At 47.8% G+C, this 25,330-nt stretch overlaps 1 protein-coding gene across 2 annotated transcripts in view; it reads right to left on the bottom strand.

Moving 5' to 3' along the window:
* ATP2B4 (ATPase plasma membrane Ca2+ transporting 4) overlaps positions 1 to 25,330 on the bottom strand; it is a 96,442-nt gene that overhangs the window by 34,926 nt on the left and 36,186 nt on the right. For both annotated transcript variants that reach the window (XM_079760573.1, XM_079760572.1), the window contains exon 2: positions 13,884 to 14,541. In XM_079760573.1, the coding sequence (XP_079616699.1) occupies positions 13,884 to 14,076 (193 nt within the window). In that variant the 5' untranslated portion in view covers positions 14,077 to 14,541. The remainder of the gene's footprint in view (positions 1 to 13,883; positions 14,542 to 25,330) is intronic.

The raw sequence follows: 25,330 nt of genomic DNA on the forward strand, positions 1-25,330 counted from the left end.
GGAAATCCTAAAATTCCCATTACTGCCAATTGGCTTGCTTCAAGTTGTTTCCACACAACAGCAAATTAGCCCCTTCTTGGCACATGAAGTTACTGGCCTGCACAGTTGGGTGGGGTCCTCACAGGCAGGGTGGGGCAACCTTTGTCATGAAAAAAGCCAGCAGATGAGGGGGGTTAGAATCAGAGAACAGAGCTTCAAAGAGTGCAAAGAACCCAGCCCGGATGGCTCAGTGGTTGAGCGTCGACCTATGAACCAGAAGGTCATGGTTCGATTCCCGGTCAGGGCATATGCCTGGGTTGCAGGCTGGATCCCCGGTGTGGGGCATGCAGAAAGCAGCCGATCCATGATTCTCTCTCATCATTGATGTTTCTATCTCTCTCTCCCTTTCCCTTCCTCTCTGAAATCAATATAAATGTATTTAAAAACAAACAGTGCAAAGAAAAGCAGATGACAGGACTCTGCCAGGAGAAGACAGAGACACTGGTGCCAGAGGGCTTCTTCAGACTAAAATCAACATGCAGGGTTTCCCCTGGCAGCGGGTGGGGGTGTGGCATGAGGGCAAATATCGACTCTCCCTCTCCACTGAATAGGCCCCAAGAGTGTTACCTTAACTAGGCAAGAGGGAAGATGTGGGTTAGACTGAGGAAGGCTTTCAGACAAAAAAGGATTTTGAAAAGGGAGTCTTGTTTACAGGGTCCGAGACAGCCTCCCCGTCTCTATCCTAAAAACAAAGCCACCAGGAGAGGTGCATGAGATACTCCTCTGCCTGGGAAGGTAGATGTGGGACCCTGCCTGGGTGTAAAGGGGGAGTGAACTGGCATCCACACACGGGGAGTCTGGGATTGGAGAACACTCCACTTGCTAGTGTTTAGGGGAGGAAAACAGGAGCTGGTGGGGGAAGGGGTGCCCGATGCTCATATCCCCAGCCTCCTGCCTCCCAGGGCCCAGCTGCACCACCCTGGCCTCTGGGTGGCACTGCTGAGCTCTGCAGGGGAGCATGCTTTGGCAAGAGGGTTAGAGGCAAGTAGGCTGCTTCCTAGAGGCTCCGAGAAGTCAGGCTCCCAGCAGGGAAGGAAAGCAAGGGCCTGGGAAAGGAGTGCTCCCGGGCAGGGCATTTGATCCCCAGGCAGGCGGAGGCAGAGCTGCCAGGGGCAGGGCCTTGCTGGTTCCTTCTCCCCAGGGACCCTTGGCAGCAAGGCTGTGCCAAGTTGTGACTGTTGTGCTGCAGGGCCAGCCTTGCTTGAGGGAACAGGAGTTCTGATCATCTGTCAGTCTACTTGGGATGTTTCTCAAGGAGACAGGGTTCATAATATAAAGTGATTCACAATGTCATGGGATTCATGATGTAACGGGATTCACAATGTAAAGAGTGGTCGTTGCCTTCTTTACAAGAGCGAGTACACGCTATGAGGGCAAACCATGACATCAGATGTTAGGGATCAACATAAGGAACATCATAGAAGCTTAATGAAGGCCTAACAACAGCCACAGCAACAACCACAACAGCAACCAACACCCATGTGAGGTGGCCCTGCCTTTCTCTGTTCTCATATTAATACCGTGTAATCATCCTTGACTTCTCCCTCTCCCTCTCCCTCTCCCTCTCCCTCTCCCTCTCCCTCTCCCTCTCATCTATTATATCCATTTAGTCAGGAAATCCTGTTAGCTTTACCTTCAAAATACATCGCAAGCCTACTCATTTCTCTTTTTCCATGGCTACCATCCAGGTCTAAAGCAGCAGCAGCAGCAGCAGCAGCAGCATCATCATCATCATCATCATCATCATCATCATCATCATCATCATCATCTCTTGCCTGGATTATTACAACTGCCTTCTAACTGGTCTCCTTGCTTCCCCCCTTGCCTTCTATTCTCATTCTCTTCAATAGAGTAGCCAGGATGATATTCTCCAAACCAACTCATGATGCTCATCTCCTCAGAATCCTCTGGTGGCTTTTCCTTGGAGTGAAACTGGGCACTGAAGACCGTATGATGGCCAATAAGGCCCCCTAGGAGCCCCCAGGCCCCACTCCTTACCTCCCACCATGTTCCCCTTGGCCACGGACATCCCAGCCAAGCTAGCCTTCCTCCCAGTCTCTGAACGCACTCGACATGCTTCTATTTCGGGGCCCCGGTTCCCTTTGCTCAGATTCCTCTTCACTAGGTAGGGTTCATTCCCTCACCTCCTTCCGGTCTTTGTACAAATGTCACCTTCAGAGTGAGGCCTACCCTGACCACTGTATTTAACATTAGGACTTCTCTGCTCCAGCACTCCCCGTCTCCCTTACCCTGCTCATGGTCCCCTCTCCTGGCCTTCTCCCCTAATATATGCTAGAATGCATTCACTTATCGTTTGTCTATCCCCCTCCACGAGGACAGAATTTCTGACTTTGTTCCTTAGGTCCGCAGCAGTGCCTGACACATGGTACCCATCCACATTTGTTGAATGAGCTGAATAAATGAGCAATAAATAAGTTTGCCAACATTTAAGTGATTCCTGTGACAGACGCTTCCTTAGGTACTTCTGTGTCTTCTCATGTAAAATAACCTCATGCGGTAGCTACTATTAACCCCATTTTACATATAAGCAAACTAAGACGTGGAGCGGTTATGTAACTACTCAAGCGGAGTATGTGACCGAGGCTGTCCCGCTCCACAGGGAGCAACTGGATGCCAACCTGGCCACAGAGGGGCTGGGCAGAGGCAGCTGCTTCCCTGAGGCTTCGTCCTGGGGCCACGAGCTTGTCTGGGTTTGCCTGGGACTTCCCTGGTGTTAGCAATGAAGCTCCCGCCTCCTGGGAATGCCCGAGAACACCCCCTCAGTCCCAGGCCAACAGAGAGGGTTGGCCATCCCACTTTATCCACCCAGGGCAGTCCCGTGAGCTGCTTTCCTGTGCCTCTAAGCAGATCAGCCCGTTCCCACTGCTTACAGTTGGGGTGAATCAGCTCTGCCCTCAAGGATGGTGACACCACGTCTGTCAGAGTCCAACCTGTATACTTTGTATTCAATCAAAGGTTCATTCTGGCCTTTCTTGGACCCAAGCGAATGAAACAAGACACAGCATGGAAAACAAAAAAGGTCAGGCCTTGCTCCCACCTAGAGGCCCTCAAAGTCCCACACTTACTTCCTTTGTGCCATTTTCTCTCATCTGTGTGCTCCACCTTAACCACCCTAAGCTCTTCAATAGCTACCTTAAGAAGCCACGGGGCTGTCCCAGTTCCCAGCATGCCCTGTGGCAGGGAGGGGCAGGTTGGGCTATTAGCATAGTAGCCTTGGGAATCCTCCCTCAGACATGTGGCATGGCACCGAAGGCCATGTGGGACTGGGAGCCGGGCCAATCCCCGATTCTGGGCTTTCCATTCCAACTCTCCCTGCCCCTGAGAGGCCGCTGGGCCCGAGCCCAGCAGCCGTAATTGCACACTCATACTTGTCCAGCCCAGGAGAGGGGTTTAGCCCTGATCTCTGCGCTGCTTCTCAGACGCATGGGCTTCCTGGAGGGGGAAGGAAGACTTGGCAGGGAGAGAAGGCTGGAAACATAGGAAAAGGGTTTCCCCTAAAATACGTCAAGAAAATGAGAGGAAACCTTGTCCACCAGAACATGGGAAAGTCCACCCACACAGGAGTGCTCTGGCCCCAGGACCAGACTGAACACATGAGCTGGGAGAGGTGACAAGAATGCAGGCTGTGAAGTCATCGCCCCCACCCCACGCTGGGAGGGACAGGCCCCTGCCCAGGCTGGCGGGAGATGGAAAATCTGTGTGTACAGCGCTGTGCTGGGGCCTGGGGCTAGGGCGGGACGCTGCGGCCCAGCCCTCAGAGGCCCAGCTCCCGCAGAGAGGGCCGGGGCCAGCCACCCAGGAGGCCCAGGACGGTCGGCAGAGGCACCCTTATCAGAACCAGCTCAGCCCCAGGAAGGGTGTGGCTGGGCTGGGCCTCACGAGGGACTTCCCAGCTGTCTGAGTTATGACACCGTGCCAGAGAGACAGCCGAATCTTCGCCCACACAGACAGCACAAGGGCGAGGCTTCTCTGGGCTGACGTGAGGGCAGTCCTCTCTGGGACATGAGCACAGACATCAGAATGCCTTTCAAGTCCTCCCTTAGAAACCCCGGACGAGGGGCTACGGGGAGGAGTAGCTTCAAGTCAATACAGAAAGCCACAGGCATGCCCGGCCAGTGTGGCTCAGTGGTTGAGTGTCGACCTATGAACCAGAAGGTCAAGGTTCCATTCCCGATCAGGGCATATGCCCGGGCTGCGTGCTTGATCGCCAGTGTGGGGCGTGCAGGAGGCAGCTGATCAATGAGATTCTCTCTCATCACTGTTTCTCTCTCTCTTTCCCTCTCCCTTCCTCTCTGAAATCAATAAAAATATATTAAAAAAGAAAGAAAAGGAACCCACAGGCGTTAGCCAGCTCCTGCTGCTGACCAGAGCTGCTTCCAACTTCAGCTTCTCCAGCTGAACACACCCGCAGCTTGGCCTTCCAGCCCCAGAGACAAAGCATCTTCCCCAGGGGCTAGCAGGTGGCGGGCTTGGGGAAGAGTGCCCCCTGCCTCCTTCTCTTCCAAAGCACCCAGTAGAGGTGGGCACGTCCTCAGGGAACAGCCCCTTTTCGGGCCCTCTGCTCTGGGCCCCGTTTTGAACACTCCAACTCTGTCAGCGGGAAGAGCAAGCTCCCCAAGGGCCCCGCGCCCCTCTCCTGGGCCGCCTTCTCCACACTGCGTGCAGGTGCTCCCATCCGGGTCACACTCCCAGCTCACACCTCACGGCTCAACAAGAAGAGTGAAGGCCCCCCTCCAGGCAGAGGCAGCACCAGCCTCAGTCCAGGGTCAAGAGGAACTGACCCTGGCGACGGTTCCATGCAAGGCAGCAACAAGAAGGTGCAGATCAAAACAAACCTTGCAACCGCTTCTGCAGGGCTGCCCAGGGAGAGCAGCGCAGAGGGTTCCAGGCTGGTGGGAGGGAGGGTGCTCAGGTTCAGGAAGATGTAGCCGCTCTCCCCATCAAGACTTCTCTGCCCCCTGCCTGGCAGCATCGTGCCAGCTAACCCAGAAGTCCAGCTCTGGGCAGGGAGGGGCTGGATAGAAAAGACTCCCCAGAGCCTGGGGTTGCGCTAGCGAGAGAAGGCCCACTGCTGTCACGCACCGGTGGCCTAATTCAACCCTAGGCAGGAGCGCAAACCAGACAGAACTCCCAGGATGCACCGTGGAATTCCCTGCAGGGAGGAGGGACGGAGGGAGGGCACGTTTACTCTCCCGTTTTTCTCAATCATCCGCCATATGGCTGTGGATGCTGCTTCCCCCAGGTTTTGTGAAAATCTTGCCCACCCCTCTACCAAGTACTAAATATTCCTTTTATGGAGCGACTGGGCTTGCCTGAACTACTCACTTCACAGCAGAGCTGCTTTCTGGCTGGCTGAGCTGGTCTGTTCTCCCCGCTCCTCCCCCCCACCCCTCTCCAAGATACTCTTTTGTTTTGAGTTTCTCTCGCATCTTAAACCAGGGCTAACATATCTGCACAAAGTGTGACCTCTGCAGGCTGTGAATCTCTGCAGCCATGAGCACAGAAATTGCTTTTAGGATCGTTTATTTGGCATCTTTAGTAGAATCGGGGCAAGGGTGCAAGGGGATGGCTACGGGGCAGAGGGCGAGAGGAAAGAGAGGTCGCTCTGCTCTGCTTCTATCCTGAAATGGATGAGCTCCTAAAAATGGATATCCTCAAACAGAGAGAGAGAAGAAAGTCTCCAAGAAGCCAGTTGCCCATCTTGTATCTGTTCCACCCATAGTCACTCATCTAGTTCCCTACGCCCCCCTCAACACTAACATTCTCTAAAGCAGTGGTCTCTAAGTAGTGGGTGGGCATCCATCTGTCGAGGCCTGGAAAAATACTAGAACTTTTTTTTATATTACTTCATACATCTTTATTTCTTGACTATCTTATGGAAGTAATATTGGTGTTAGAAGTACTAATAGTAATGCAGTAGTGTTGTAGGTGAACACTTATTGGGGGCTATGTGTTCAAATTTGTTTTCCAGATCAACAATTCTATTAGAAATTCCAATCTGCCACAACCCCAGGATGTCCCAGCTTGAGCAGTTCTTGGTAGAACATGGTAAAAGGAGCCGTTAAAGCCCTAAGATCTTAAAAGGGAGGAGATATTAACCTAAATTCTGCAGTTAATGAACCAGAATTGTAATTTGGGCTGATTATCTTATAACAGATTCTCTCCCCTCCTGCCATTTACTCCCCAAAGAATCTCAGCTCCTTAAACCTAGTAGATGCTCACACCTTAGGCCAGGAACAGGCAGTAAGTGGTAGCAATTACCGGGGCTTCAGAGCAGCTACCCAGAGATGTGCTTCTGTGGCGTGCGGATTGTTTTGAGCTGAAGGCAATTTTAGCCTCAGGCTCAGGAGAAACTTACGCCCCTCCCTTTAACCTCCTAGAAGAACTTGAATTAGGGGGCTTCCCCATATATAAGAGATTATCGGAGGTAACATTTTGACTTATCCAAATGGCAGAACAAACTTTTATTTTTTCTTCTGATCATCCTGCAATGACCCTTTGAAGCCCCAAGCCCCCTTACCTCATCCCTGGCTCAGTGTCTTATAACCTCACAATTACCCTTTCTGTCTCTGAACCCTCTCGTGCAAGTGGGGTCTCTAACTCTCTCCTGTATGTGGGGTTCCATTCATATGTATGTATTAAGTTTGGTTATTACCTCTTGCTAATCGGTCTCATGTCTATTTGATGATTAGACCAGCCAGAAGATTGAGGGTGGAGTTACCCTGGAGCATGGCCAGGCCAGAGCTTCCCGAGGCAGGCCGATGATACAGGAGTTCTGTCTCCAACTCCTAGGCCTCCTTCCTGTCCCCTGCAATCCCTTCAGCCTAGGTCCCCATACGTGTGTACTCCCGTAACACCCATCACAGCCCTCTGACAGTATTTCTGAAATGGCCTTCCTTTCTGGGTATTCTCTTATAGCCTGTCAGTTCTATGGAAGGAGGAACTGTGGCTGCTGTGTTCATCATTGTGTCCCCGGCACCAGCTAGACATTAAGTATTTGTTGACTGTGATTGCAAAGGAATTGGAAGCCCTCTGTATCCCATGTCACACCCTCAACTCTGCAGAGGAGGGAAGTCGTAGGGTAGAGAGGGCACATGAAATATAATTCCCACCAACATTCTTCTAGATCCAAATTCAACAGGAATAGTCTTTACCTTTCAGAACAAAGTCCACAGGTAATGATTTATTCTTTAGTGAAGGCTCCCCTTCTCTGTCCTTTCTAGTCTGGGCATAGATCTTCTCCCTACTGTTGGCTCCTCCTCATAAAACATCTTTCTTTTTCCTAAAAAAGGGTAGCACAGCTGAGGACCAATGTGGGAAAGTTCTCTGGGGGAAAGAAGGACACATCCTGTAATCCAATCACAGAGGTTTCTCTGCCTCGCTTTCTCCCACCTCCATGTAATCTTCCTTCCATCCCCTCCTGAATTCTAAACGAGTAAAAGGAGCCGCACAACTGTCATTCTCTGGAGCACCTGCTAGCTCGCTTCCCAGCATGTCAATGGTTTGGCTCAAATAAACTCTTACAAAAATTCCCTACAGGTTTGGATGTTCTTATGTTGATAAATAAAATAAGCTTAAATGATCTGTGCTTTTTGAGATTCCCTGTTGCTGCTCTAGCATGAGGACTGTGAGTCGGAAAACATGAAACATTCCATTGTGTTAAGACCTTAGGCAACTAATCTAGCACCTTTTGGCCTGTTGAGAGAAAGGGTATATATGAATTAAAATTTTTAAATTAAGTCCCACCTGCCTCTAGAATGTGTAAATTTACAATAATAAAACCATGTTAAGGAAAGAGGATAAGTAACAATCGACACCACAGAAATACAAAAGGTAAGAAAATGTTACGAAAACTATATGCCGACAAATTGGACAATTGAGAAGAAATGGTTAAATTCCTAGAAGCATACAATCTCCCAAAGTCGAATCAAAGAAGAAACATAAAATCTGAATAGACCCATTATAACTAACAAAATCAAAGTAGTAATAAAAACTCCCAACAAACAAAAGTCCTGGACCAGATGCCTTCATGGGTAAATTTTACCAAATATTCAAAGAATAACTATCACCTATCCTTCTCAAACTACTCTAAAAAATTCAAGAGGAGGGAAGACTCCCAAGCTCATTTTATGAGGTCAGCATTATCCTAATTTCAAAACCAGATAAAGACCCTACAAAGAAAAGAAAATTATAGGCCAATATCCCCGATGAACATAGATGCAAAAGACCTCAACAAAATATTAGCAAATAAAATTCAGCAACACATTAAAAAGATCATACACCATGATCAAGTGGGATTTACTCCTGGGTGCAAGGTTTGTACAATATCTGAAAATCAATTAACATAATATACCACATAAACAAAGTAAAATATATAAAATCATATATCATATCTATAGATGTAGAAAAAGCATTTGATAAAATCCAGCATCGATTTATGATAAAAATTTTCAGCAGAGTGGGAATAGAGGGAACATACCTGAACATAAAAAAGACGACATATGACAAACCCACTGCCAACATTTATACTCAATAGGCAAAATCTAAAAGTGTTTCCTTTAAGGTCAGAAAAAAAGAGAAGGGATGTCTAGTTTTACCACTCTTTTTCAACATAGTACTAGAAGTCCTAGCCACAGCAATCAGATAAGAAAAATAAATAAAGGACATCCAAATTGGAAAGGAGGAAGTAAAACTGTCATTATTCACAGGTGACATATATTGTACATAGAAAAACGTAAGGAGTTCACCAAAAAACTACTAGAACTGATAAATGAATTTAGTAAAGTAGTAGGATACAAAATAAATATTCGGATATTGGTTATGTTTTTATATACTAATAATGAACTATTAGAAAGGTAAATTAAGAAAACAATTCCATTTATAATTGCCACAAAAAAATTACTTATAAATAAATTTAACCAAGCAGGTACTTGAAAAATTGTAAGACACTCCAGAAAGAGAGTGAAAAAGATACAAATAAATGAAAGCATATACTGTGTTCATGGATTGGAAGAATTAACATTATTAAAATGTCCATACTATCCAAAGCAATCTGTAGATTCAGCATAATTCCTATCAAAATATCAATGGTGGTTTCATAGAACTAGAACAAATAACCCAAAATTTTATATGGAAACACAAAGACTCCAGCAATCTTGAGAAAGAAGCACAAAGTTGGAGGTATCATACTACTTGATACCAAACTATACTACAAGGCTATAGAAATCAAAACAGCATGGTACCAGCATTAAAACATACATATATATCAATGGAACAGACAGAGAACCCATAAATAAACCCACACCTGTATGGTCAATTAATATTTGACAAGGAGGCAAGAACATACAATGGGGTAGAGACAGTCTACTCAATAAATGGTGCTGGGAAAATTGGACAGATACACGCAAAAAATGAAACTAGACCACCTTCATATACCATATGCAAGAATAAATTCAAAATGGATTAAAGACTTAAATGTAAGACTTGAAACCATAAATATCTTAGAAGAAAATATAGGCAGTAAAATCTCTGACATTTCTCTTAGCAATATTTTTTTCTGATGTATCTCCTCAGGTGAGGGAAACAAAAGAAAAAAGAAACAAATGGGACTACATCAGGGTCAAGTTTTTGCACAGCAAAGGAAACCATCAACAAAATGAAAAAAACAACCTACTGAATGAAAGAAGATATTCCCAATGATACATTCAATAAGGGGTTAACATAAAAAATTTGTAAAGAACTCAACACAAACAATCCAATTAAAAAATGGGCAGAGGACCTAAACAGACACATCTCCAAAGAGAACATACAGATGTGGCAATATACAGATGCAAAGATGCTCAACGTCACTAATCATCAGAGAAATATAAATTAAAACCACAATGAGATATCACCTTATACCTGTCAGAATGGCTATCATCAATAAATCAACAAACAGCAAGTGTTGGCGAGGATGTGGAGAAAAGGGACCCCTCGTGCACTGTTGGTGGGAATGCAGACTGGTGCAGCCACGATGGAAAACAGTATGGAGGTTCCTCAAAAAATTAAAAATGGAACTGCCTTATGACCCAGTAATTCCACTTCTAGGTATTTATTCTAAGAAACCCGAAACACTAATTCAAAATAATATATGTACCCCTATGCTCACTGCAGCATTATTTACATTATCCAAGATATGGAAGCAACCCAAGTGCCCATCAATAGATGAGTGGATAAAAAAGCTGTGGTATATACACTGAGTGGCCAGATTATTATGATCTCTGAACACATAATAATCTGGCCACTCAGTGAGTGTGTGTGTGTGTGTGTGTGTGTGTGTGTGTGTATTAGAGGCCTGGCACATGAATTCGTGCATGGGTGGGGTCCGGCCAGCCTGCTGGTTGAACTCCTGGTCGAGGGGACAATTTGCATATTAGACTTTTATTATATAAGATATACACTGAGTGGCCAGATTATTATGCGTTCAGCAATCATAATAATCTGTCCACTCACTGTGTATATACAATGGAATCTTGCTTGGTCAGAAAAAAAACCCAAAGAAATATTACTATTGCGACAACATGGATGGACCTGGAGGGTATTATGCTAAGTTAAATAAGTCAGTCAGAGAAAGACAAATATCATATGATTTCACTTATGTGTAGTATCCAAAGAACATAATAAATGAACAAACAAAACTGGAACAGACTCGTAAACACAGAGAACAGACTGATGGTTGCCAGATTAGGGGAGATGTTGGGGAACTGGGTGAAAAAGGTGAAGGGATTAAAAAGTGCTAATTGGTAGTTACGAAATAGTCATGGGGATGTAAAGTACAGCATAGGAAGTATAGTCAATAATACTGTAATAACTATATATGGTGCCAGATGGGTACTAAAAATATCAGGGGGGTCCTAACTGGTTTGGCTCAGTGGATAGAGCGTCAGCCTGCAGACTGAAAGGTCCCAGGTTCGATTCCGGTCAAGGGCATGTACCTTGGCTGCAGGCACATCCCCAGTAGGAGGTGTGCAGGAGGCAGCTGATCGATGTTTTCTCCCATTGATGTTTCTAACTCTCTATCCCTCTCCCTTCCTCTCTGTAAAAAATCAATAAAATTTATTAAAAAAAATATATCAGGGGGAACACTTTGTAAAATATTTGATTATATAACTACTATGCTGTACACCTGAAACTAATACAAAATAATACTGAATATAAACTGTAATTGAAAGATAAAATTAAAAAATAATGTTTGTGTCAGAAATATTATAAACTCCAAGTTCAATAAGGCCCCTTTGTTGCTATGGTTAAAAAAAAAAAGTCAATCTATACTACAGATGCTGTCAACTAACAAAAAAAGGAAGGTGAAGGGTCATACTCTAGGAACCCATCTTCCCAGCCTTACTTCATCTTGGTTTCCAAAGAACAGAATTCAAGTACCAGGCAAATTTCTTTATTCATATTATTAGTCCACAGGGGCCTCCCACAGGTGACAAGACTTTGCTAGGCTGTTAGGCACTTCAGTGTGGTCTTCTGTGAATAGGCTGGTTTTTATAGCATCAGCTCAGTGGGGTACTTGATATCAATGGTCTTTTCTCAGCCTGCCCAACGAAACAGCTCAGCATTACCCGTGTCTCGGGAGCGACCCCTGTGCCAGAGCTATTTAGTGGTGTCTTTTCCTGCCCCTTTATTCCTCTCACACATGAAGATGTCACTGTTGGCACTGAAGGGTTAAAGATTACTCATAGAAAAGTTGTTTTCTGACACCCTAACTCCCCAGAGCTCAACTACCAGCACCAAGATAAATCTTACACGGAAATAAATCAGGACACGCGTTTGTGATCTAGGAAGCAGGAGAACGGCAGTGGCCACCTGTGCCAATGGCAGAGGTACTGGGCTCTAGGCATGGCCAGGGTCTGTGGCAACAGAGGCACCTGCTGTCCACAGAGGAGGCTTTCAAGTTATCAGCCTGAAACCGGACTGGGAAAGAATCTAAGAGCATTAACTCTGTCTGTAACATGTGATATCTGACGTTGAGATTCAAGTAGAATATATGTTGGCCTTTGGGAATGGAAGCTCTCTAGGAGTCAGAAAGTAAACAGTAGCAGCTATGGCAAAGGACTTAGAAATTTGGGGAGAAAGTCTGGATCCTAGGTTCCAGCTTATTTGGACTCCATAGTTTCACTTTGTGAGAGAAACAACTCACCAAAGGAATCAAGAGCAGGATAGAAAGGGGGAAAGGGAAAAGGAGATCCTGTCTAAATTCTGGTGGGTGCATTATCTGAGTAAAAACTACCAGGAATAGCCTCTCTTTAAGGTCAATGCTACTACAAGAGCGGCAGAATAAAGAAAGTTAGCTGATAAGACTGAGCCACATGAAAGCGACTAAGCCCAGCCAACTCAACCAGATCTCTCTCTCCTCTTTTTTTCTTTTGGCTGCTTTTTGTTTATCCCAACTAGATCTCTTTTTGACATCAAGAGGTGAATGGAAGAAGTGGACAGTGGTTGCAGTTACATGCAGTAAATTTTAGAGATATAATAATGCACTGCACTCATATTTCGGGCAATATCTTCAGACACATGGGCTCCAGGTTAATCTGAGACAGCTAACTTCCTGAATCCCCATTATAAATCTGAGCACTAGGACATACATTGTAGTCTTTAATCCCAATAACTCCATGGGCTAGGTATTAAAATCATTTTCAAAGCAGAAACGGACTTAGAGAGGCTGAGTAAACTGTTCAGTGTTATCCAGGTAGTAAATGATAGAGCTGATATTTGAATCAAAGCCTGTAAGACAGGGAACTGAATTCCAGAAGTAAAGAGAACGTGTAGAGCCGTTCTCAGATTGCAAAGAAAACAAGGCATGGGCAATGAACAGATATCGAGATAAAAATCTCCCCCTCTTCCTCCCCTCTGGCCCCCGCCCCCCCCCCCCCCCCCCGGCTTTTTAAATCCTAAAGAGTCTTTCTTAGAATTGGCAAGAAAGATGATGTGGCCTCCACGGGAGGCTCAGAAATAGTATACATGCAGTAACCTGAAGGCATCTAAAGGACAAGATCTTTATTTCATCTCATGCTACTCAACCATGGCCTGCCTGACTGGTAGGACCGAACAAGGACCTGTAGCATAGATGCTGAAACCAGGCAAAAGTGAGGCGCAAGGTTCGTTTTGTTCCCTCTCCGTTTTTGATGAGACAAAATTTCCTATTACCATGGCTCACTGGGCAAATGGGCTGAGCCAGGCAAGCATAAAGCTGGATATTGCAGTTTCTTTTAAGTATAGATTAAGAAGAACCACATTAAAAGTGCATCAGGCAGGTTGAAAAAGTCATCAATAATTCCATGACCGGAACTAGGAGGAATCCACATATTTGATGGGTACAATTATAATTATATACCTTATGACTTACCACCTTATTTTAAACTGTGTATACATTAGAGATTAACACTGTAAGATCAGTGTGGGGGAAAATGACATCTTAATCCCGTTGCAATAAAAGACTAATACAGAATAAGGGACTTGATGATTATTTACTGATAAAAGCATCTCTAACATAAATGTTTCCAAAATAGAGATAAATATCCTCCTTTCTGTCCATTGATATAGAAAAGGGAGGCAAGAATAATTTTCAGAGAATAGCACATTCCCTAAACATCACGAGTGTGTGGGGGAACATGGCTCTCTATGGCCTCATCACCTTTCCGTGCTTCATATACCATACTTTCCCCACTAGACACAGGTATACCAGTCATGGCTCCAGATGCCTCTTTAGAAGCTGGAAAAACCATATTTTTTAATCCTAGCCACTTCCTCCAACTCCCCACGCCTCATATGGCCTTTACCTTCCACAGGGTTGGTTTTCAGTTTACTGCAGAGATTCATTACACCTCCATAGTGGGCATTGATCTGGGTCAGAGCCTCCGACGAACGCAGCTCCATGAGCTTCCTTAGGTCCATTACTGTGCAGCCAAATTCCCCTTCATGGCTCTCAACCGTCGAGTTGGCCGGCAAGGCATGTTCTGTAGGGTTTGCCATTTTGCCTGCTGTTACCAAGCCCTTCAGTCACCCTCAGTCAGAGAAAATGTGGCGTGCCCCTCCAACTGATCAGGGTCTCTTGCTTCTCTGCCTACTTCCTGTTTCTTGCTTCTGTGGGAGCCCAGTTAGGAAACTGATTTGACTCTGTCTTGTGCAATAAGCTTCAGAGCTTCTAGCCAAGATCCTTTTCCCTTAGGAAGCTTGGCAGCAAGAAGAGGAAGAGTATGGGGGGAACTGAGTGGAAGCCGGACCACGTGTCACGATGACTGGTGCCCCCAGGTGGCGACAGAAGTGGTTGTCCAGGGTAGGTAGGTTCCTAGCTTAGACCAGCTTGCCCAGATGGAAGTGTAAACAGCATGCGCATGTTACCATGGAGGCAACCTTAGCAACAACCAGGAACTGCGATGGTAGAGAGGCAGCAGGAGGAGGAGGAGGGCTCCCTGGATACCAATGACGACTGGATCTCTGGAATAAAGATTCAAAGACAGACAAAAAGAAACAATTAGAGCAGTCATGGTGACCCGCCTGCCGAGGCAAGAGACACTCGTTCTAGCACAAGGGTTTAGGTGACAGTTGGTGCCCGACCTGAACTGACAGCGGAACCCTGAGCTAAGTGAACTCATTCAGGAGAGGCCCCTTCCCCCCTCAGAGGCCCCAGCAGCCTGTCAAGTCCAATGTGGGGAAGTAATTTCAGATACACCCAGGCTTCATATCTCATCCCTCCCAGACCAAGCAACACAAATCCCACCATTTCAGAAACTTGGAAATAAAAGGTTATGAGCTCTCATGGCTCTGATGTTCTCCCTATTTGTGGGACCCGCTACAGAATCCTTTCATTTTGACCTCACTTCTACGAGGTGAGGTCAGAAAAGGGGTGCAGACCCGAGTGCTCCGGAGGATGGCCTGCCGGTCTGCCGCTCTCCCTCCTGCTCCATACCCTTCCCTACTCTCAGCACATACATTTACAAACCAGGAAGATGACTGATGGAAGAGGCCCCATCCCCTAAGGCCCCTCAGAGCACCCAGCCTCCAGTTGTATGGAAATCCTGCAGCTTGCAGTGGTCAACAGGCCAGGCAAGCCAGTGCAGGCCTTGGAGCTAAGCCCCGCCCTCCTCCACAAAGCTTCTGGCGGGAAGGGGAGAGGAACATGCTCTGGCAGTTGGTGAAACAGGGTGGGACCTTTTTACACAAGGGGGCAGAAGGACCTCTGAGGAGAAAAGATAGTGAGTTTACAGCCTGTGAGTGTTAAGTGTTTGCGGGGTGGCAGGGATAAGACAGCGTTCAATGCCGATAGAGCCTAAGGCCACAGCAAGGTCGTAGGGGGAACAGAGTTACTCATCGGAGGCTCTCAAATCAGCATCCCCTTCGCACATGCTGGCTGGAGAGGAGCAGAGCGATGGGCAGGTGAGGATATGGAGGACTGGAGGTGTGGAGGCTTATCCGGAGCCCTGCTCTCGGCTTCAGCTTCAGAGAGGCTTCTGTGTGTCATGCAGGACCATTGCCACTGCCATGTGAAGGGGCTCTTCCTGAAGGCAGCACCAGAGCCCGGAGGCCCAGCCTTGGTTAAACTGTCCCCGCTGACTTGAGTTCGGTTACCAGGGGTGGAGCAAGGAGCTCAGGCTCAGCCTCTCTCTAATAAATAGATGACACTTTCGCTTCTAGAAGGTGAACAAAGCACACGAACTAGCAGATGAGATCTTTTATCAATTACTTTTCTTTTCTTTTTTTCTTTTAAATATATTTTATTGATTTTTTACAGAGAGGAAGGGAGAGGGAGAGGGAGAGTTAGAAACATCGATGAGAGAGAAACATCGATCAGTTGCCTCCTGCACACCACCCACTGGGGATGTGCCCGCAACCAAGGTACATGCCCTTGACCGGAATCGAACCTGGGACCCTTGAGTCTGCAGGCCGACGCTCTATCAACTGAGCCAAACCGGTTAGGGCTATCAATTACTTTTCCAAAAATCACATGTGGCCAAAGTTCCTGCTGATCCCATTGATTGAGGGTATTATGATCCAGTCAATCCTGTTCTGAGTAGGATCCCCTGAGATGGAGGTGATTACAGACCCCCTGTCCCAATGGGCCTTCTGCCGCCTCCTTCTACCCCAGACTTTTAGAGCTATCTTGGCTTAACACAGGGTTAAGCAAGCAGGGTTTTCTTTTGTTGTCGTTATTGTTTTTAATATCACACTCCCTTTATTTTTAGATGCCATCAGAAAATCCTGGAAACAAGGAGGTCTGGAAAAAACCTGAGGCAGTGTGTCCAATTCCCTTAATTCAGACTGGCACAGAGATAATCAGCTCCACAGAGTTTTCTCTCCAGTTCAGCTTCTCCTCCAAGCTACTCTGAGGCAGTGGAGGACAAAGATTCTATCGTAGTAAGAAGCCCACCTTGATCCTTACGTAGACCTCCTAAAGCTTTCAAGAGGATGTTGAAAACAGTGCCGACAGTGCTAAATTGGACATCAAATCTTCTCTCCTCTGTCTCTGCCCACTACAATGTTCATTCCATGAAGGTAGAGATTTTACTCATCTTGTTCACGGCTTTATCCCCAGTGCTAGAGGAGAACCTGCACATGGTGGGCATTTTCAGCTACATTTTTTATTGAATGAACAATAGCAGATTCAGAACCAGATTTACCATCTTCCCAGGCACCCTTTGGGCAAGGCATTTAGCCTTCTTAGGGCTCAGTTCCTTCCACCTTCACCTGGGGGAAGAATCAGCCCTACCTTTGCACACCATTCCTAAAAAAGTGATAAAGGAATGGGATTATAGATAGAAATAATGCTTGGAAATCTTGGATGAAAGATGCCCAGTGCCCAGTATAGGACACTCAGCGAGTTGAGAAAGCTTCATTTGATCTCAGTGAACTTTGTTATCTAGCCCTTTAAGAAGGTCAATCAGCTCCATGGGCCGCTCCATCTTTCCTTGCCAGAGGGAGAATGGAAAATCCCCAGGATGCTTCACCAGCAATAACCATAGCTGGGTAACAACCACTAGGCTACACAGCCTTGGCTCTCTAGGAAAGGAGCAGCCTAAGTCAGAATTCCTGACTTTGAACGTCTCCTCAAGGTATCAAAGAGGAGAGCTTCTTCCACTCGCATAGGCAACCAGTGAGGAAACAGTCACTAAAGATGAAAACACGGCCCAGTGAATGTGGCTCTGTGGTTGAGCATCGACCCATGAACCAGGAGGTTGAAGCTTGATCCCCAGTAGGGGGCGTGCGGGAAGCAGCCGCTTGATGATTTTCTCTCATCACTGATGTTTCTCTCTCCCTCTCCCTTCCTCTTTCTGAAATCAATAAAAACATTTAAAAAAAAAAAAGATGAAAACACATGAGGCACGTGGGAAAAATGAGGTTTGCCTGCTTCGGGTTGCTCAGGAGGTCAAGCACTAAGCTGCTGGCACGAAGTCAAGGGGGCAGTGCCCAGCGGGGAGCCCATTTATTTCTCCATGAAAGTTCTTCCGGGATTCGGAGGTGAGGCAGGTGCCCCTGCCTCCCTGAGCTCTGAGCTCTGAGAACACGAGCTCCCTGCAACGCCTGCACTCGCCTGGTCCCTAACCTTATTAGGCAACCAGCAAAGAATACTCTGTCCACTGCCTGGGCCTCAGACACAACGCTCACTCGGGCGCCTGGGCGGTCAGACCTCTTGTCAGGTCAGGATTAATCATTCGGCTCCGGGCATTCTGGGTAAGGTATGTTCTCACTCCGTTTCCAGCATTTAGCCAGCCTAAGGGATGACAGGATGGGAGAGCGAAGTCTTTCTCGTCCCTTCTGTGGGGCCAAGAAATCCCATCATTCTACATGATCATAAAATCATCTTAATTTTTTTCCTCCTAAAGTCCTGTAATGTGTTCCACAATCTGTAATGATACGTAAAAGCACTGTCACATCAATTCTAGGTACGACAGCTGTGACCCCGCCTTACAGATGAAGACAGGGTGGTCCGAGGAGATAAAAAGTGATTCGGCCTTTGGCAAGTCAGTGACCTTGACTGCCTGGCCTTACTCCTTCCCTGAGTCTGAACCTCCTCATTTTCTGACAAACACCTAAGAGGTCTTAAAAAAAAAAATATATATATATATATACATATATATATATTTATTGATTGATTGATTTCAGAGAGGAAAGGAGAGGGAGGAGAGACAGAAACATCAATGATGAGAGAGAACCATTGACCAGCTGCCTCCCGCACGCCCCCCACCGGGGATGAACCTGCAACCCGGGCATGTGCCCCTGACTGCAATCAAACCTGGGACCCTTCGGTCCGCAGGCTGATGCTCTTATCTACTGAGCCAAACCAGCTAGGGCCTGAGAGGTCTTTTCAAATGCAGGCCTCTCTGGGTTTGTGCTGGTAGTTTCCCTATAAACATGTAGGTTGCAAGCATTTTTGCTGCACAACTAATTGGCCACAAGGCAGTTTTGCCATAAAAGATAAAATAACTGGCTGACAGTTAGGTTTACATTTGGCGGATTTCACGTATTTAAGCTAGTTGTCAGCTGGGTTTTATTTCTCCATGAGTGAAGTTCTTATAGTTACTCCCATTTCACATTATATAAATCTCAGCCTTCACAGCGGTCTGTACAGTGACAAGTAGTGGTGTTCTTAAAATAGTGGGTAACAGCTACGTACAAAGCAGACTGCAAAGCCCTGTGGACGGCCAGACTGCACACTCTACCAGAAAATGATCACAGATCAGCCTGAAAATCCCTCCCTGAGCGCAGGGAGCCCTCCCACTTGTCAAAACCAAGTTGACCAGGCTGTGCAAATTGATACCTCTCTTAGTGCAGGAAGAAGAAATTTTAGCAAAAAGGAAAAAGTGCTATGCCTTACAAGGGGATCAACCAGCAAGCAAATTTTTAAAAAAAGTATAACGCTATCCATGGAAGATGTATTCTCATTTTTCTCAATAGTCTTAAATTTTGGCTTTAATTTTTCATCTTTCATTATCATTATGTCCTTTCTATTTTTTATTATTTTATCTTTCATGGCAAAATTGCTTTAGGCCGCCCTGGCCGGTTTGGCTCAATGGATAGAGCATCGGCCTGCGGACCGAAGGGTCCCGGGTTCAGTTCTGGTCAAGGGCATGTACCTCGATTGCAGGCTCCTCCTCAGCCCAGGTCCTGGTCAGGGCTTGTGCAGGAGGCAACCAATTGATGTGTTTCTCTCACATCGATGTTTCACTCCGTCTTCCCCTCTCTCTTCTACTCTCTCTAAAAAGCAATGGAAAAATATCCTCGAGTGAGGATAAAAAAACAAAATTGCTTTAGGCCAATTTGTTAACAAAAAAGTGTCCGGGGGAACACAGTTGCAGGAAAAATATACCCAGAACCCTCTTGGGTACAGAAAATATCCATTTCCATCTGAAGGTAATGCTGACTCTTGCCCTTGCTCTTTCTCTCTCAGAATCACTTCCATCATACCCCAGGCAGTGAGGGCGAAACAGACCCTCCCTCCCGTTGCCATACATTCCCGAGAAACAAACCACCCCACACTTCCTGATAACTCAGTCTGCAGCGAGGCTCAGTAGCAAGTTCCAGAAAAGAGGACCTGCCTGGGACAAGAACATCATGGCCTAAGCCACCAAACCATAAACCAGTGATGGGCAACCTTTTGAGCTTGGTGTGTCAAACTTCGCCAAAAAACTGAGCATAACTCGGGGAGTGTGTCACTTTGAGGGAAAAACATTATTTCGCAAATGTTTCATCCTCAGGAGCAGCAAATGTTTCACCTCGGCATGCGGCCGCCTCAGAATTGAACCTGGAACCTTTCAGTGCTGACACGCGTGTCATAGGTTCGCCATCACTGCCATAAACAACAGTCAGGTGCTCTGTTTCCTCGTTTTGTCCAAAGAATCCCCGACTCTTGGAAAAGTTCCCGGATGCGAAAGAAGAGACAGATATCCAGGCTCTGAGGAAAAAGGGTAACTCCCCTGTAGAGGAGAGAGTAGGGTATTTTGAAGATTTAAAAGGAACCCACTCCCTCAGTCTTCCCTGCCAAAGGCACCTATTAAATCTGGCCGGATGCGTGGGAGATGAAGCATGAATGGAAATGGGAGAAAGGAAACAGGAGGGGCCTGGGGGCTAGGGCTTCAGGCTGGGGCAGCACTGCAGTCGGAGGACCTGGAATAATAAGCGGCTACACTCAGCTCTGGCCTCTGGGCTGCAGGCAGGGCTGCTGTTCCCTGCCCTCCCCTGCCCGCTTCACGGGGCTGAGCACCTGCTCAGGAGGGAGGTAGCACTCAGAGATGCTCCAGTTGGAGTGGCATCACTGAGGCAGGGAAGGAGGGGAAGGAGGAGAAGGAGAAAGAGGAGGAGGAGGAGAAGAAGGAGGAGGAGAAGAAGGAGGAGGAGAAGAAGGAGGAGGAGGAGAAGGAGAAGGAGGAAGAGGAGGAGGAGAAGGAGGAAGAAAAGGGGGAGAAGAGGAAGAGGAAGAAGAAGAGGAAGAGGAAGAGGAAGAGGAAGGGGAAGGGGAAGAGAAGACCTGGGGAGGGGGTAGGCTGGTCCCACCTTAGGATGCACTCACTGAAATCTGAAACCTGTTTCAGGGCACCCCCCCCCCCCCAAATAAAACGTGTTCTCTTTTCTCTGATCCAGATGCTCCCTTCCTCATCCCAAATGAGGCTCTATTTCTCCCTAATTTCAGGAGAGACAGTGGGTTGGGCAGGGAGGGAAATAATATTTGTTGAGCACCTACAATGAGCCAGGTACCATGCTAAGCATTTTATGTGACAATCAGAGAAAAATCATACACATACACACATACACATGCAAATACATATATATGCACACACACATATATATACACAGATACATACACACACGTATTCTTATGTAGTGCCTAGCATAGTGGCTGATATGTAGTGGTTGGTCCACACACAGTAGTTAGTATCATTATGACAACTATTGTTTCACGGATCCTCACCAACAACCCTCTAAGGAGGGCACCCTATCTCATGCAAGAAAATTTCAGGGAGCCAGGATGTGTGACCAGCCTGAACTCAAAGCCACCCTGCCTCAAGTACAAGGACACTAAGAAAATGGAAACAAAGCTATGGATTTACTTCCTAAAGCTTGATGAGATGGCCCACTCAAGCACGTCAAACTTGCGGCTGGCAGGTCAACCAGGCATGTGGCCTGCTGGCCGCGAGTCTGACATGCTTGGCCCACATAAACCTACCTGCTCCTTGTCCATGACCCGTAAAAGCTCAGAAACAGGGAAACACCTCCTTAACCTCTTTGAATTTTCTGGGCAGTGTAGGGCTAGACCCAGGGCTTCTCAGGGGCAGACACACTCCACCCAGCCCTTCCTCCGCCACATATAGTACCTCTCCCCGCCCCCCCCCCCCCCCCCCCGGCCAGAATACAGTAGGCTCTGGACTGGCATGATTCCAAGCATATCCATTTCCCACCTGGAGATCCGGGAGTGGGGCTGAGGGCTCCTCCACTCTGTCATCGCTCACCCTTGGCCTTGCAACCGGTAGTGACTTGGGAGAGGCTCAGAGAGCCTGCTCTAGATTCTCCCTCCTTTCTCAGCAGGGCACTTCCTGTGCCATCACCCACAGGGTCTTTACACCTTCTCTCAGGCACTCCTGTGCTTCTGGCAAGTTCCTCCACGTGCAGGCTGCCTGGCCTGAGTCCTTCCCCCGCCCCCGCTGGCCCTTCTTTCTGAAGGTTTAAGCTCCACACAGAGGCTGCTCTGCTCCCTCCTCAGACTAGTCATGGTCCCGGGTCTTCCTTCGCTCCCCACGGGTCTTCCTTCGCTCCCCACGGGTCTTCCTTCGCTCCCCACGCCTGCCTGCCCTGCCTGCCCGCATCGCTCCTCTAACACCTGCTGGCCTGCAGAAGCAGACCTGAGCACCCCCGCCCCCCCCCCCCCCCCCCCCCGCAATCTGCCGAGGCTCCAGGGAGGCCTGTGGGAAGAAGGTCAGGGGCAGAGCACATTGGCTAAAGTTCAGGTGGAGGTGGCACCGCCTGTTATCATCAGCAACCACTAGGCCATGCCAGGAAGCCCAGTGGGGGCTGGGGCACCAACACCAGGCCTCTGCATGCCCACAGGATGGCACACTGTAGCCTGTGAGCCTGGGCCTGGAACCTTATGCAAATTCTCAGCACTTCCTAAAGAGAGAACATCACCTCCTGGTTAAGAGGTGGGTCATACACACACACACACACACACACACACACACACACACACACACACACACACACACCCTCCCTCACCCATCCCTGTCCCTCCCCAAAATCGGCTATCCTGACAGCATTTTCTTTTCGCCCCCCGCCCCCACTCCTCCAGGTCTTCATTACCCTATTGCCCATGTACATGGGCTATGCACATAAGCATATGAGTTCTTTGGTTTATCTTTTCTTGTCTCCCCAACCCCACATCGAGGTATGTCAGTCTGTTCCATGCTTCAGGTCTTATTTTGTTGGTCAATTCGTTGTGTTTATTATATTCCATGAATAAGCGAGATCATGTGATATTTGTCTTTCTCAGACTGGCTTATTTCACTTAGCATAATATTTTCCAGGTCCATCCTGACAGCGTTTTCAATCTAGCAGCAACATGTAGCACTAAAATCGAAGCATCTGCCTGGAGAAAATATATCACTCTCAACCTCTGGGTTTCAGGGACCCAGAATTCATCCCTTCTCCCAGAACCATCTGGTACTTCTTGGCCAAGTTAAGACTATGGATACGAAGGACTCAGTCATTTACTGCTGGGTGCATCTCCCAGAGAGTTCTCACACAGGTCCAGAAGGGGACGCGTGCAAGGATGTTCAGTGGAACATGTTTGTGGTGACAGGGAACTGAAGGCCACCTGGGATCCCCTCCCCCGTGATGGGCAAGCTGATAAAGGGGATATTTTACAACAGTTAGAAATACAGATCACATGTACACAAGGTAATACTGGTTATCTTAAAAACAGTGCAAAAGGTGCTGTAACAGCTTTTACATAAATTAGAAACACGTGCATCTAAAGCAGTTCTTCAATGGAGGGTAGAAGAGATCAACCAACGAACGTGTATGTATATATGTATAACCCATGGACACAGTCGGGTGGTGAGGGCCTGGGGCGGGGAGTGGGAGTGGGGGTGGGCTAGAAGAGGTCAATGGGAGAAAAAAGGGGACACATGTAATACTTTCCAACATTAAAGACTTAAAAAAAGCAATTCTATACGTTTGAAGGAACATATTTAAACAAAAGGACACATTAGAATGCTGCTCATACACAAAAAAGGGAACAGATGTGGGATGTGGGGAAACACTGAGTATAGGAAGGGCCTCACATGAGCCAAATGATAAAAATGGGCCACGAGTCCAGTATTGATCAACTCGGTACTCTGTGCGTGAGGTCCAAACACTAAAAACAAAAACACAACACACCACGATGCTGAACCTTTCAGACCTGGAAGAGCTGGACTGTAGACCTGTTATGACAATGACAAAACTTATCAGCTCTGGCCAGATGCCTTCAGCAGTCAGGGGGAAGGTACGGCCCACAGATAGCCTAGACCAGTGGTCGGCAAACTCATCAGTCAACAGAGGCAAATATCAACAGTACAACGATTGAAATTTCTTTTGAGAGCCAAATTTTTTAAACTTAAACTTCTTCTAACGCCACTTCTTCAAAATAGACTCGCCCAGGCCGTGGTATTTTGTGGAAGAGTCACACTCAAGGGGCCAAAGAGCCGCATGTGGCTCGAGAGCCGCAGTTTGCCGACCACAGGCCTAGACATTCTCAAAAGAGTGATACCAAGAACGGATCCAGGGTTGCCCCTCTGTTCCTCTGGCCTGATGACCCAGCCCATGTCAGAGACCCCAGGAATCATCAAGATGAAGACAGAAGCTTCATGGCATGGATCAAGAAACCGAACCAGGAATGTGCCCAAGAGGGCAATGCCTCCCGGCCCCCACCTCCCGTCTCCATCCAAATATAGCATCAATATATCAAGATGAAACAGGGCAGTCCCTCCGCCCCAGAGCCATGGGGAATGTACCCTCCTCCAAAGAATCTGAGTTGTGCTGGCTCAGGTCACCTCTATCGTCTCCCATGATTCAGGGGTGGGAGTGTTCACTGCAAGCCAGAGCTAAACAATGTAGAGGATGAAACAGGAATACTGACCTTTCCCTTCCGAGCAGGAGGGCGGAGCTGATTTCAGTGGGAGTGGCAGTGCCATCAGGAGGTCGGTTGTTTAAGGAAAGGGGTGCTGGCAGCCCCTCTTGATCCCTCCCACCCGACTGTGGGAAATGCTCACGATATGGGTGAGCTAAGTAAGGTGCAGCTCCTTGGGCCTGGGGACAGGAAGCTACTAGGCGAGCAGACAGGACGCGGGCCTTGAGCAGTAATATTCAGATGTCTGGCATGGGCCCTCTCTTGGGCAACACAGATTGCCTTTCTTGGGGCTGCTGTGGTTTTTCCACATTTTGGTCCCAAGGGCACAAAGGGGCTTTTTAGCAGCTGGACTGGGTCCTGCGTTATTTTTAGAAACAAATCTCAGCAGAATCGTGCCATGCCCATGGAGAGGGAGGGGAAGGCCAGTCTCCCTGGGCTTCTGGGTCAGGATCCTGTGGTTCCCAGGCCGCGGGTTCTACCGGAGCTCTCAGGGGTGAGGAGAAAGCTGTCTGGCCTCAGACAGAGGAGGCCACATCCCAGCCGCCGACAGGGAGTGCTGTGGGCAGCTGCTCTTTCCCTAGGGGCCCAGCAAGAGAGGAAGCACAACAGCGTTCCTGTGGGACGCAGACACTAGCCAGAGCACCACACACTGGACATCACGCCTGGCCAGCGCCCCATCGCCTCCCTGCACTCCGTGGCAGCCACCTTACAGAGTGAGGGAACCACGGCTTTGCCTCGCCCGGCCTTCTCTCAGCCCACTGTTCCCTGGAAGTCCCAGGGAATCGGGCAAGAACTCCGTGCTGAGAGGAGGCGTTATCCAGTAGAGAGCTGGGAGCACCCCCTCGCAACCTGTCACCTCACTGCCCCGGGGCCTCTCCTTCTTGTTCACTCATTGCACAGGCAGGAGCCACTAAGTCAGCCTGGGCTCGGCAAGCAGACTGGCACCCTCCCGTGCACTGGCGTCGTGTTTCAGGGCAGTGGTTCTCAAACCTGAGTGAGCACCACCTGGCCAGGAGGGCTGGTTAAGACCTACTGCTGGGCCAGCTCCCAGGGTTTCTGATTCAGGAGTTGTGGGGTGGCGCCAGGGAACATGTACTTCTAGCAAGTTCGCTAACCGGGGGATGCTGACGC

This window comes from Cnephaeus nilssonii (assembly GCF_951640355.1).
Source record: "Cnephaeus nilssonii genome assembly, chromosome: 21".
Taxonomy (NCBI): Eukaryota; Metazoa; Chordata; class Mammalia; order Chiroptera; family Vespertilionidae; genus Cnephaeus; species Cnephaeus nilssonii.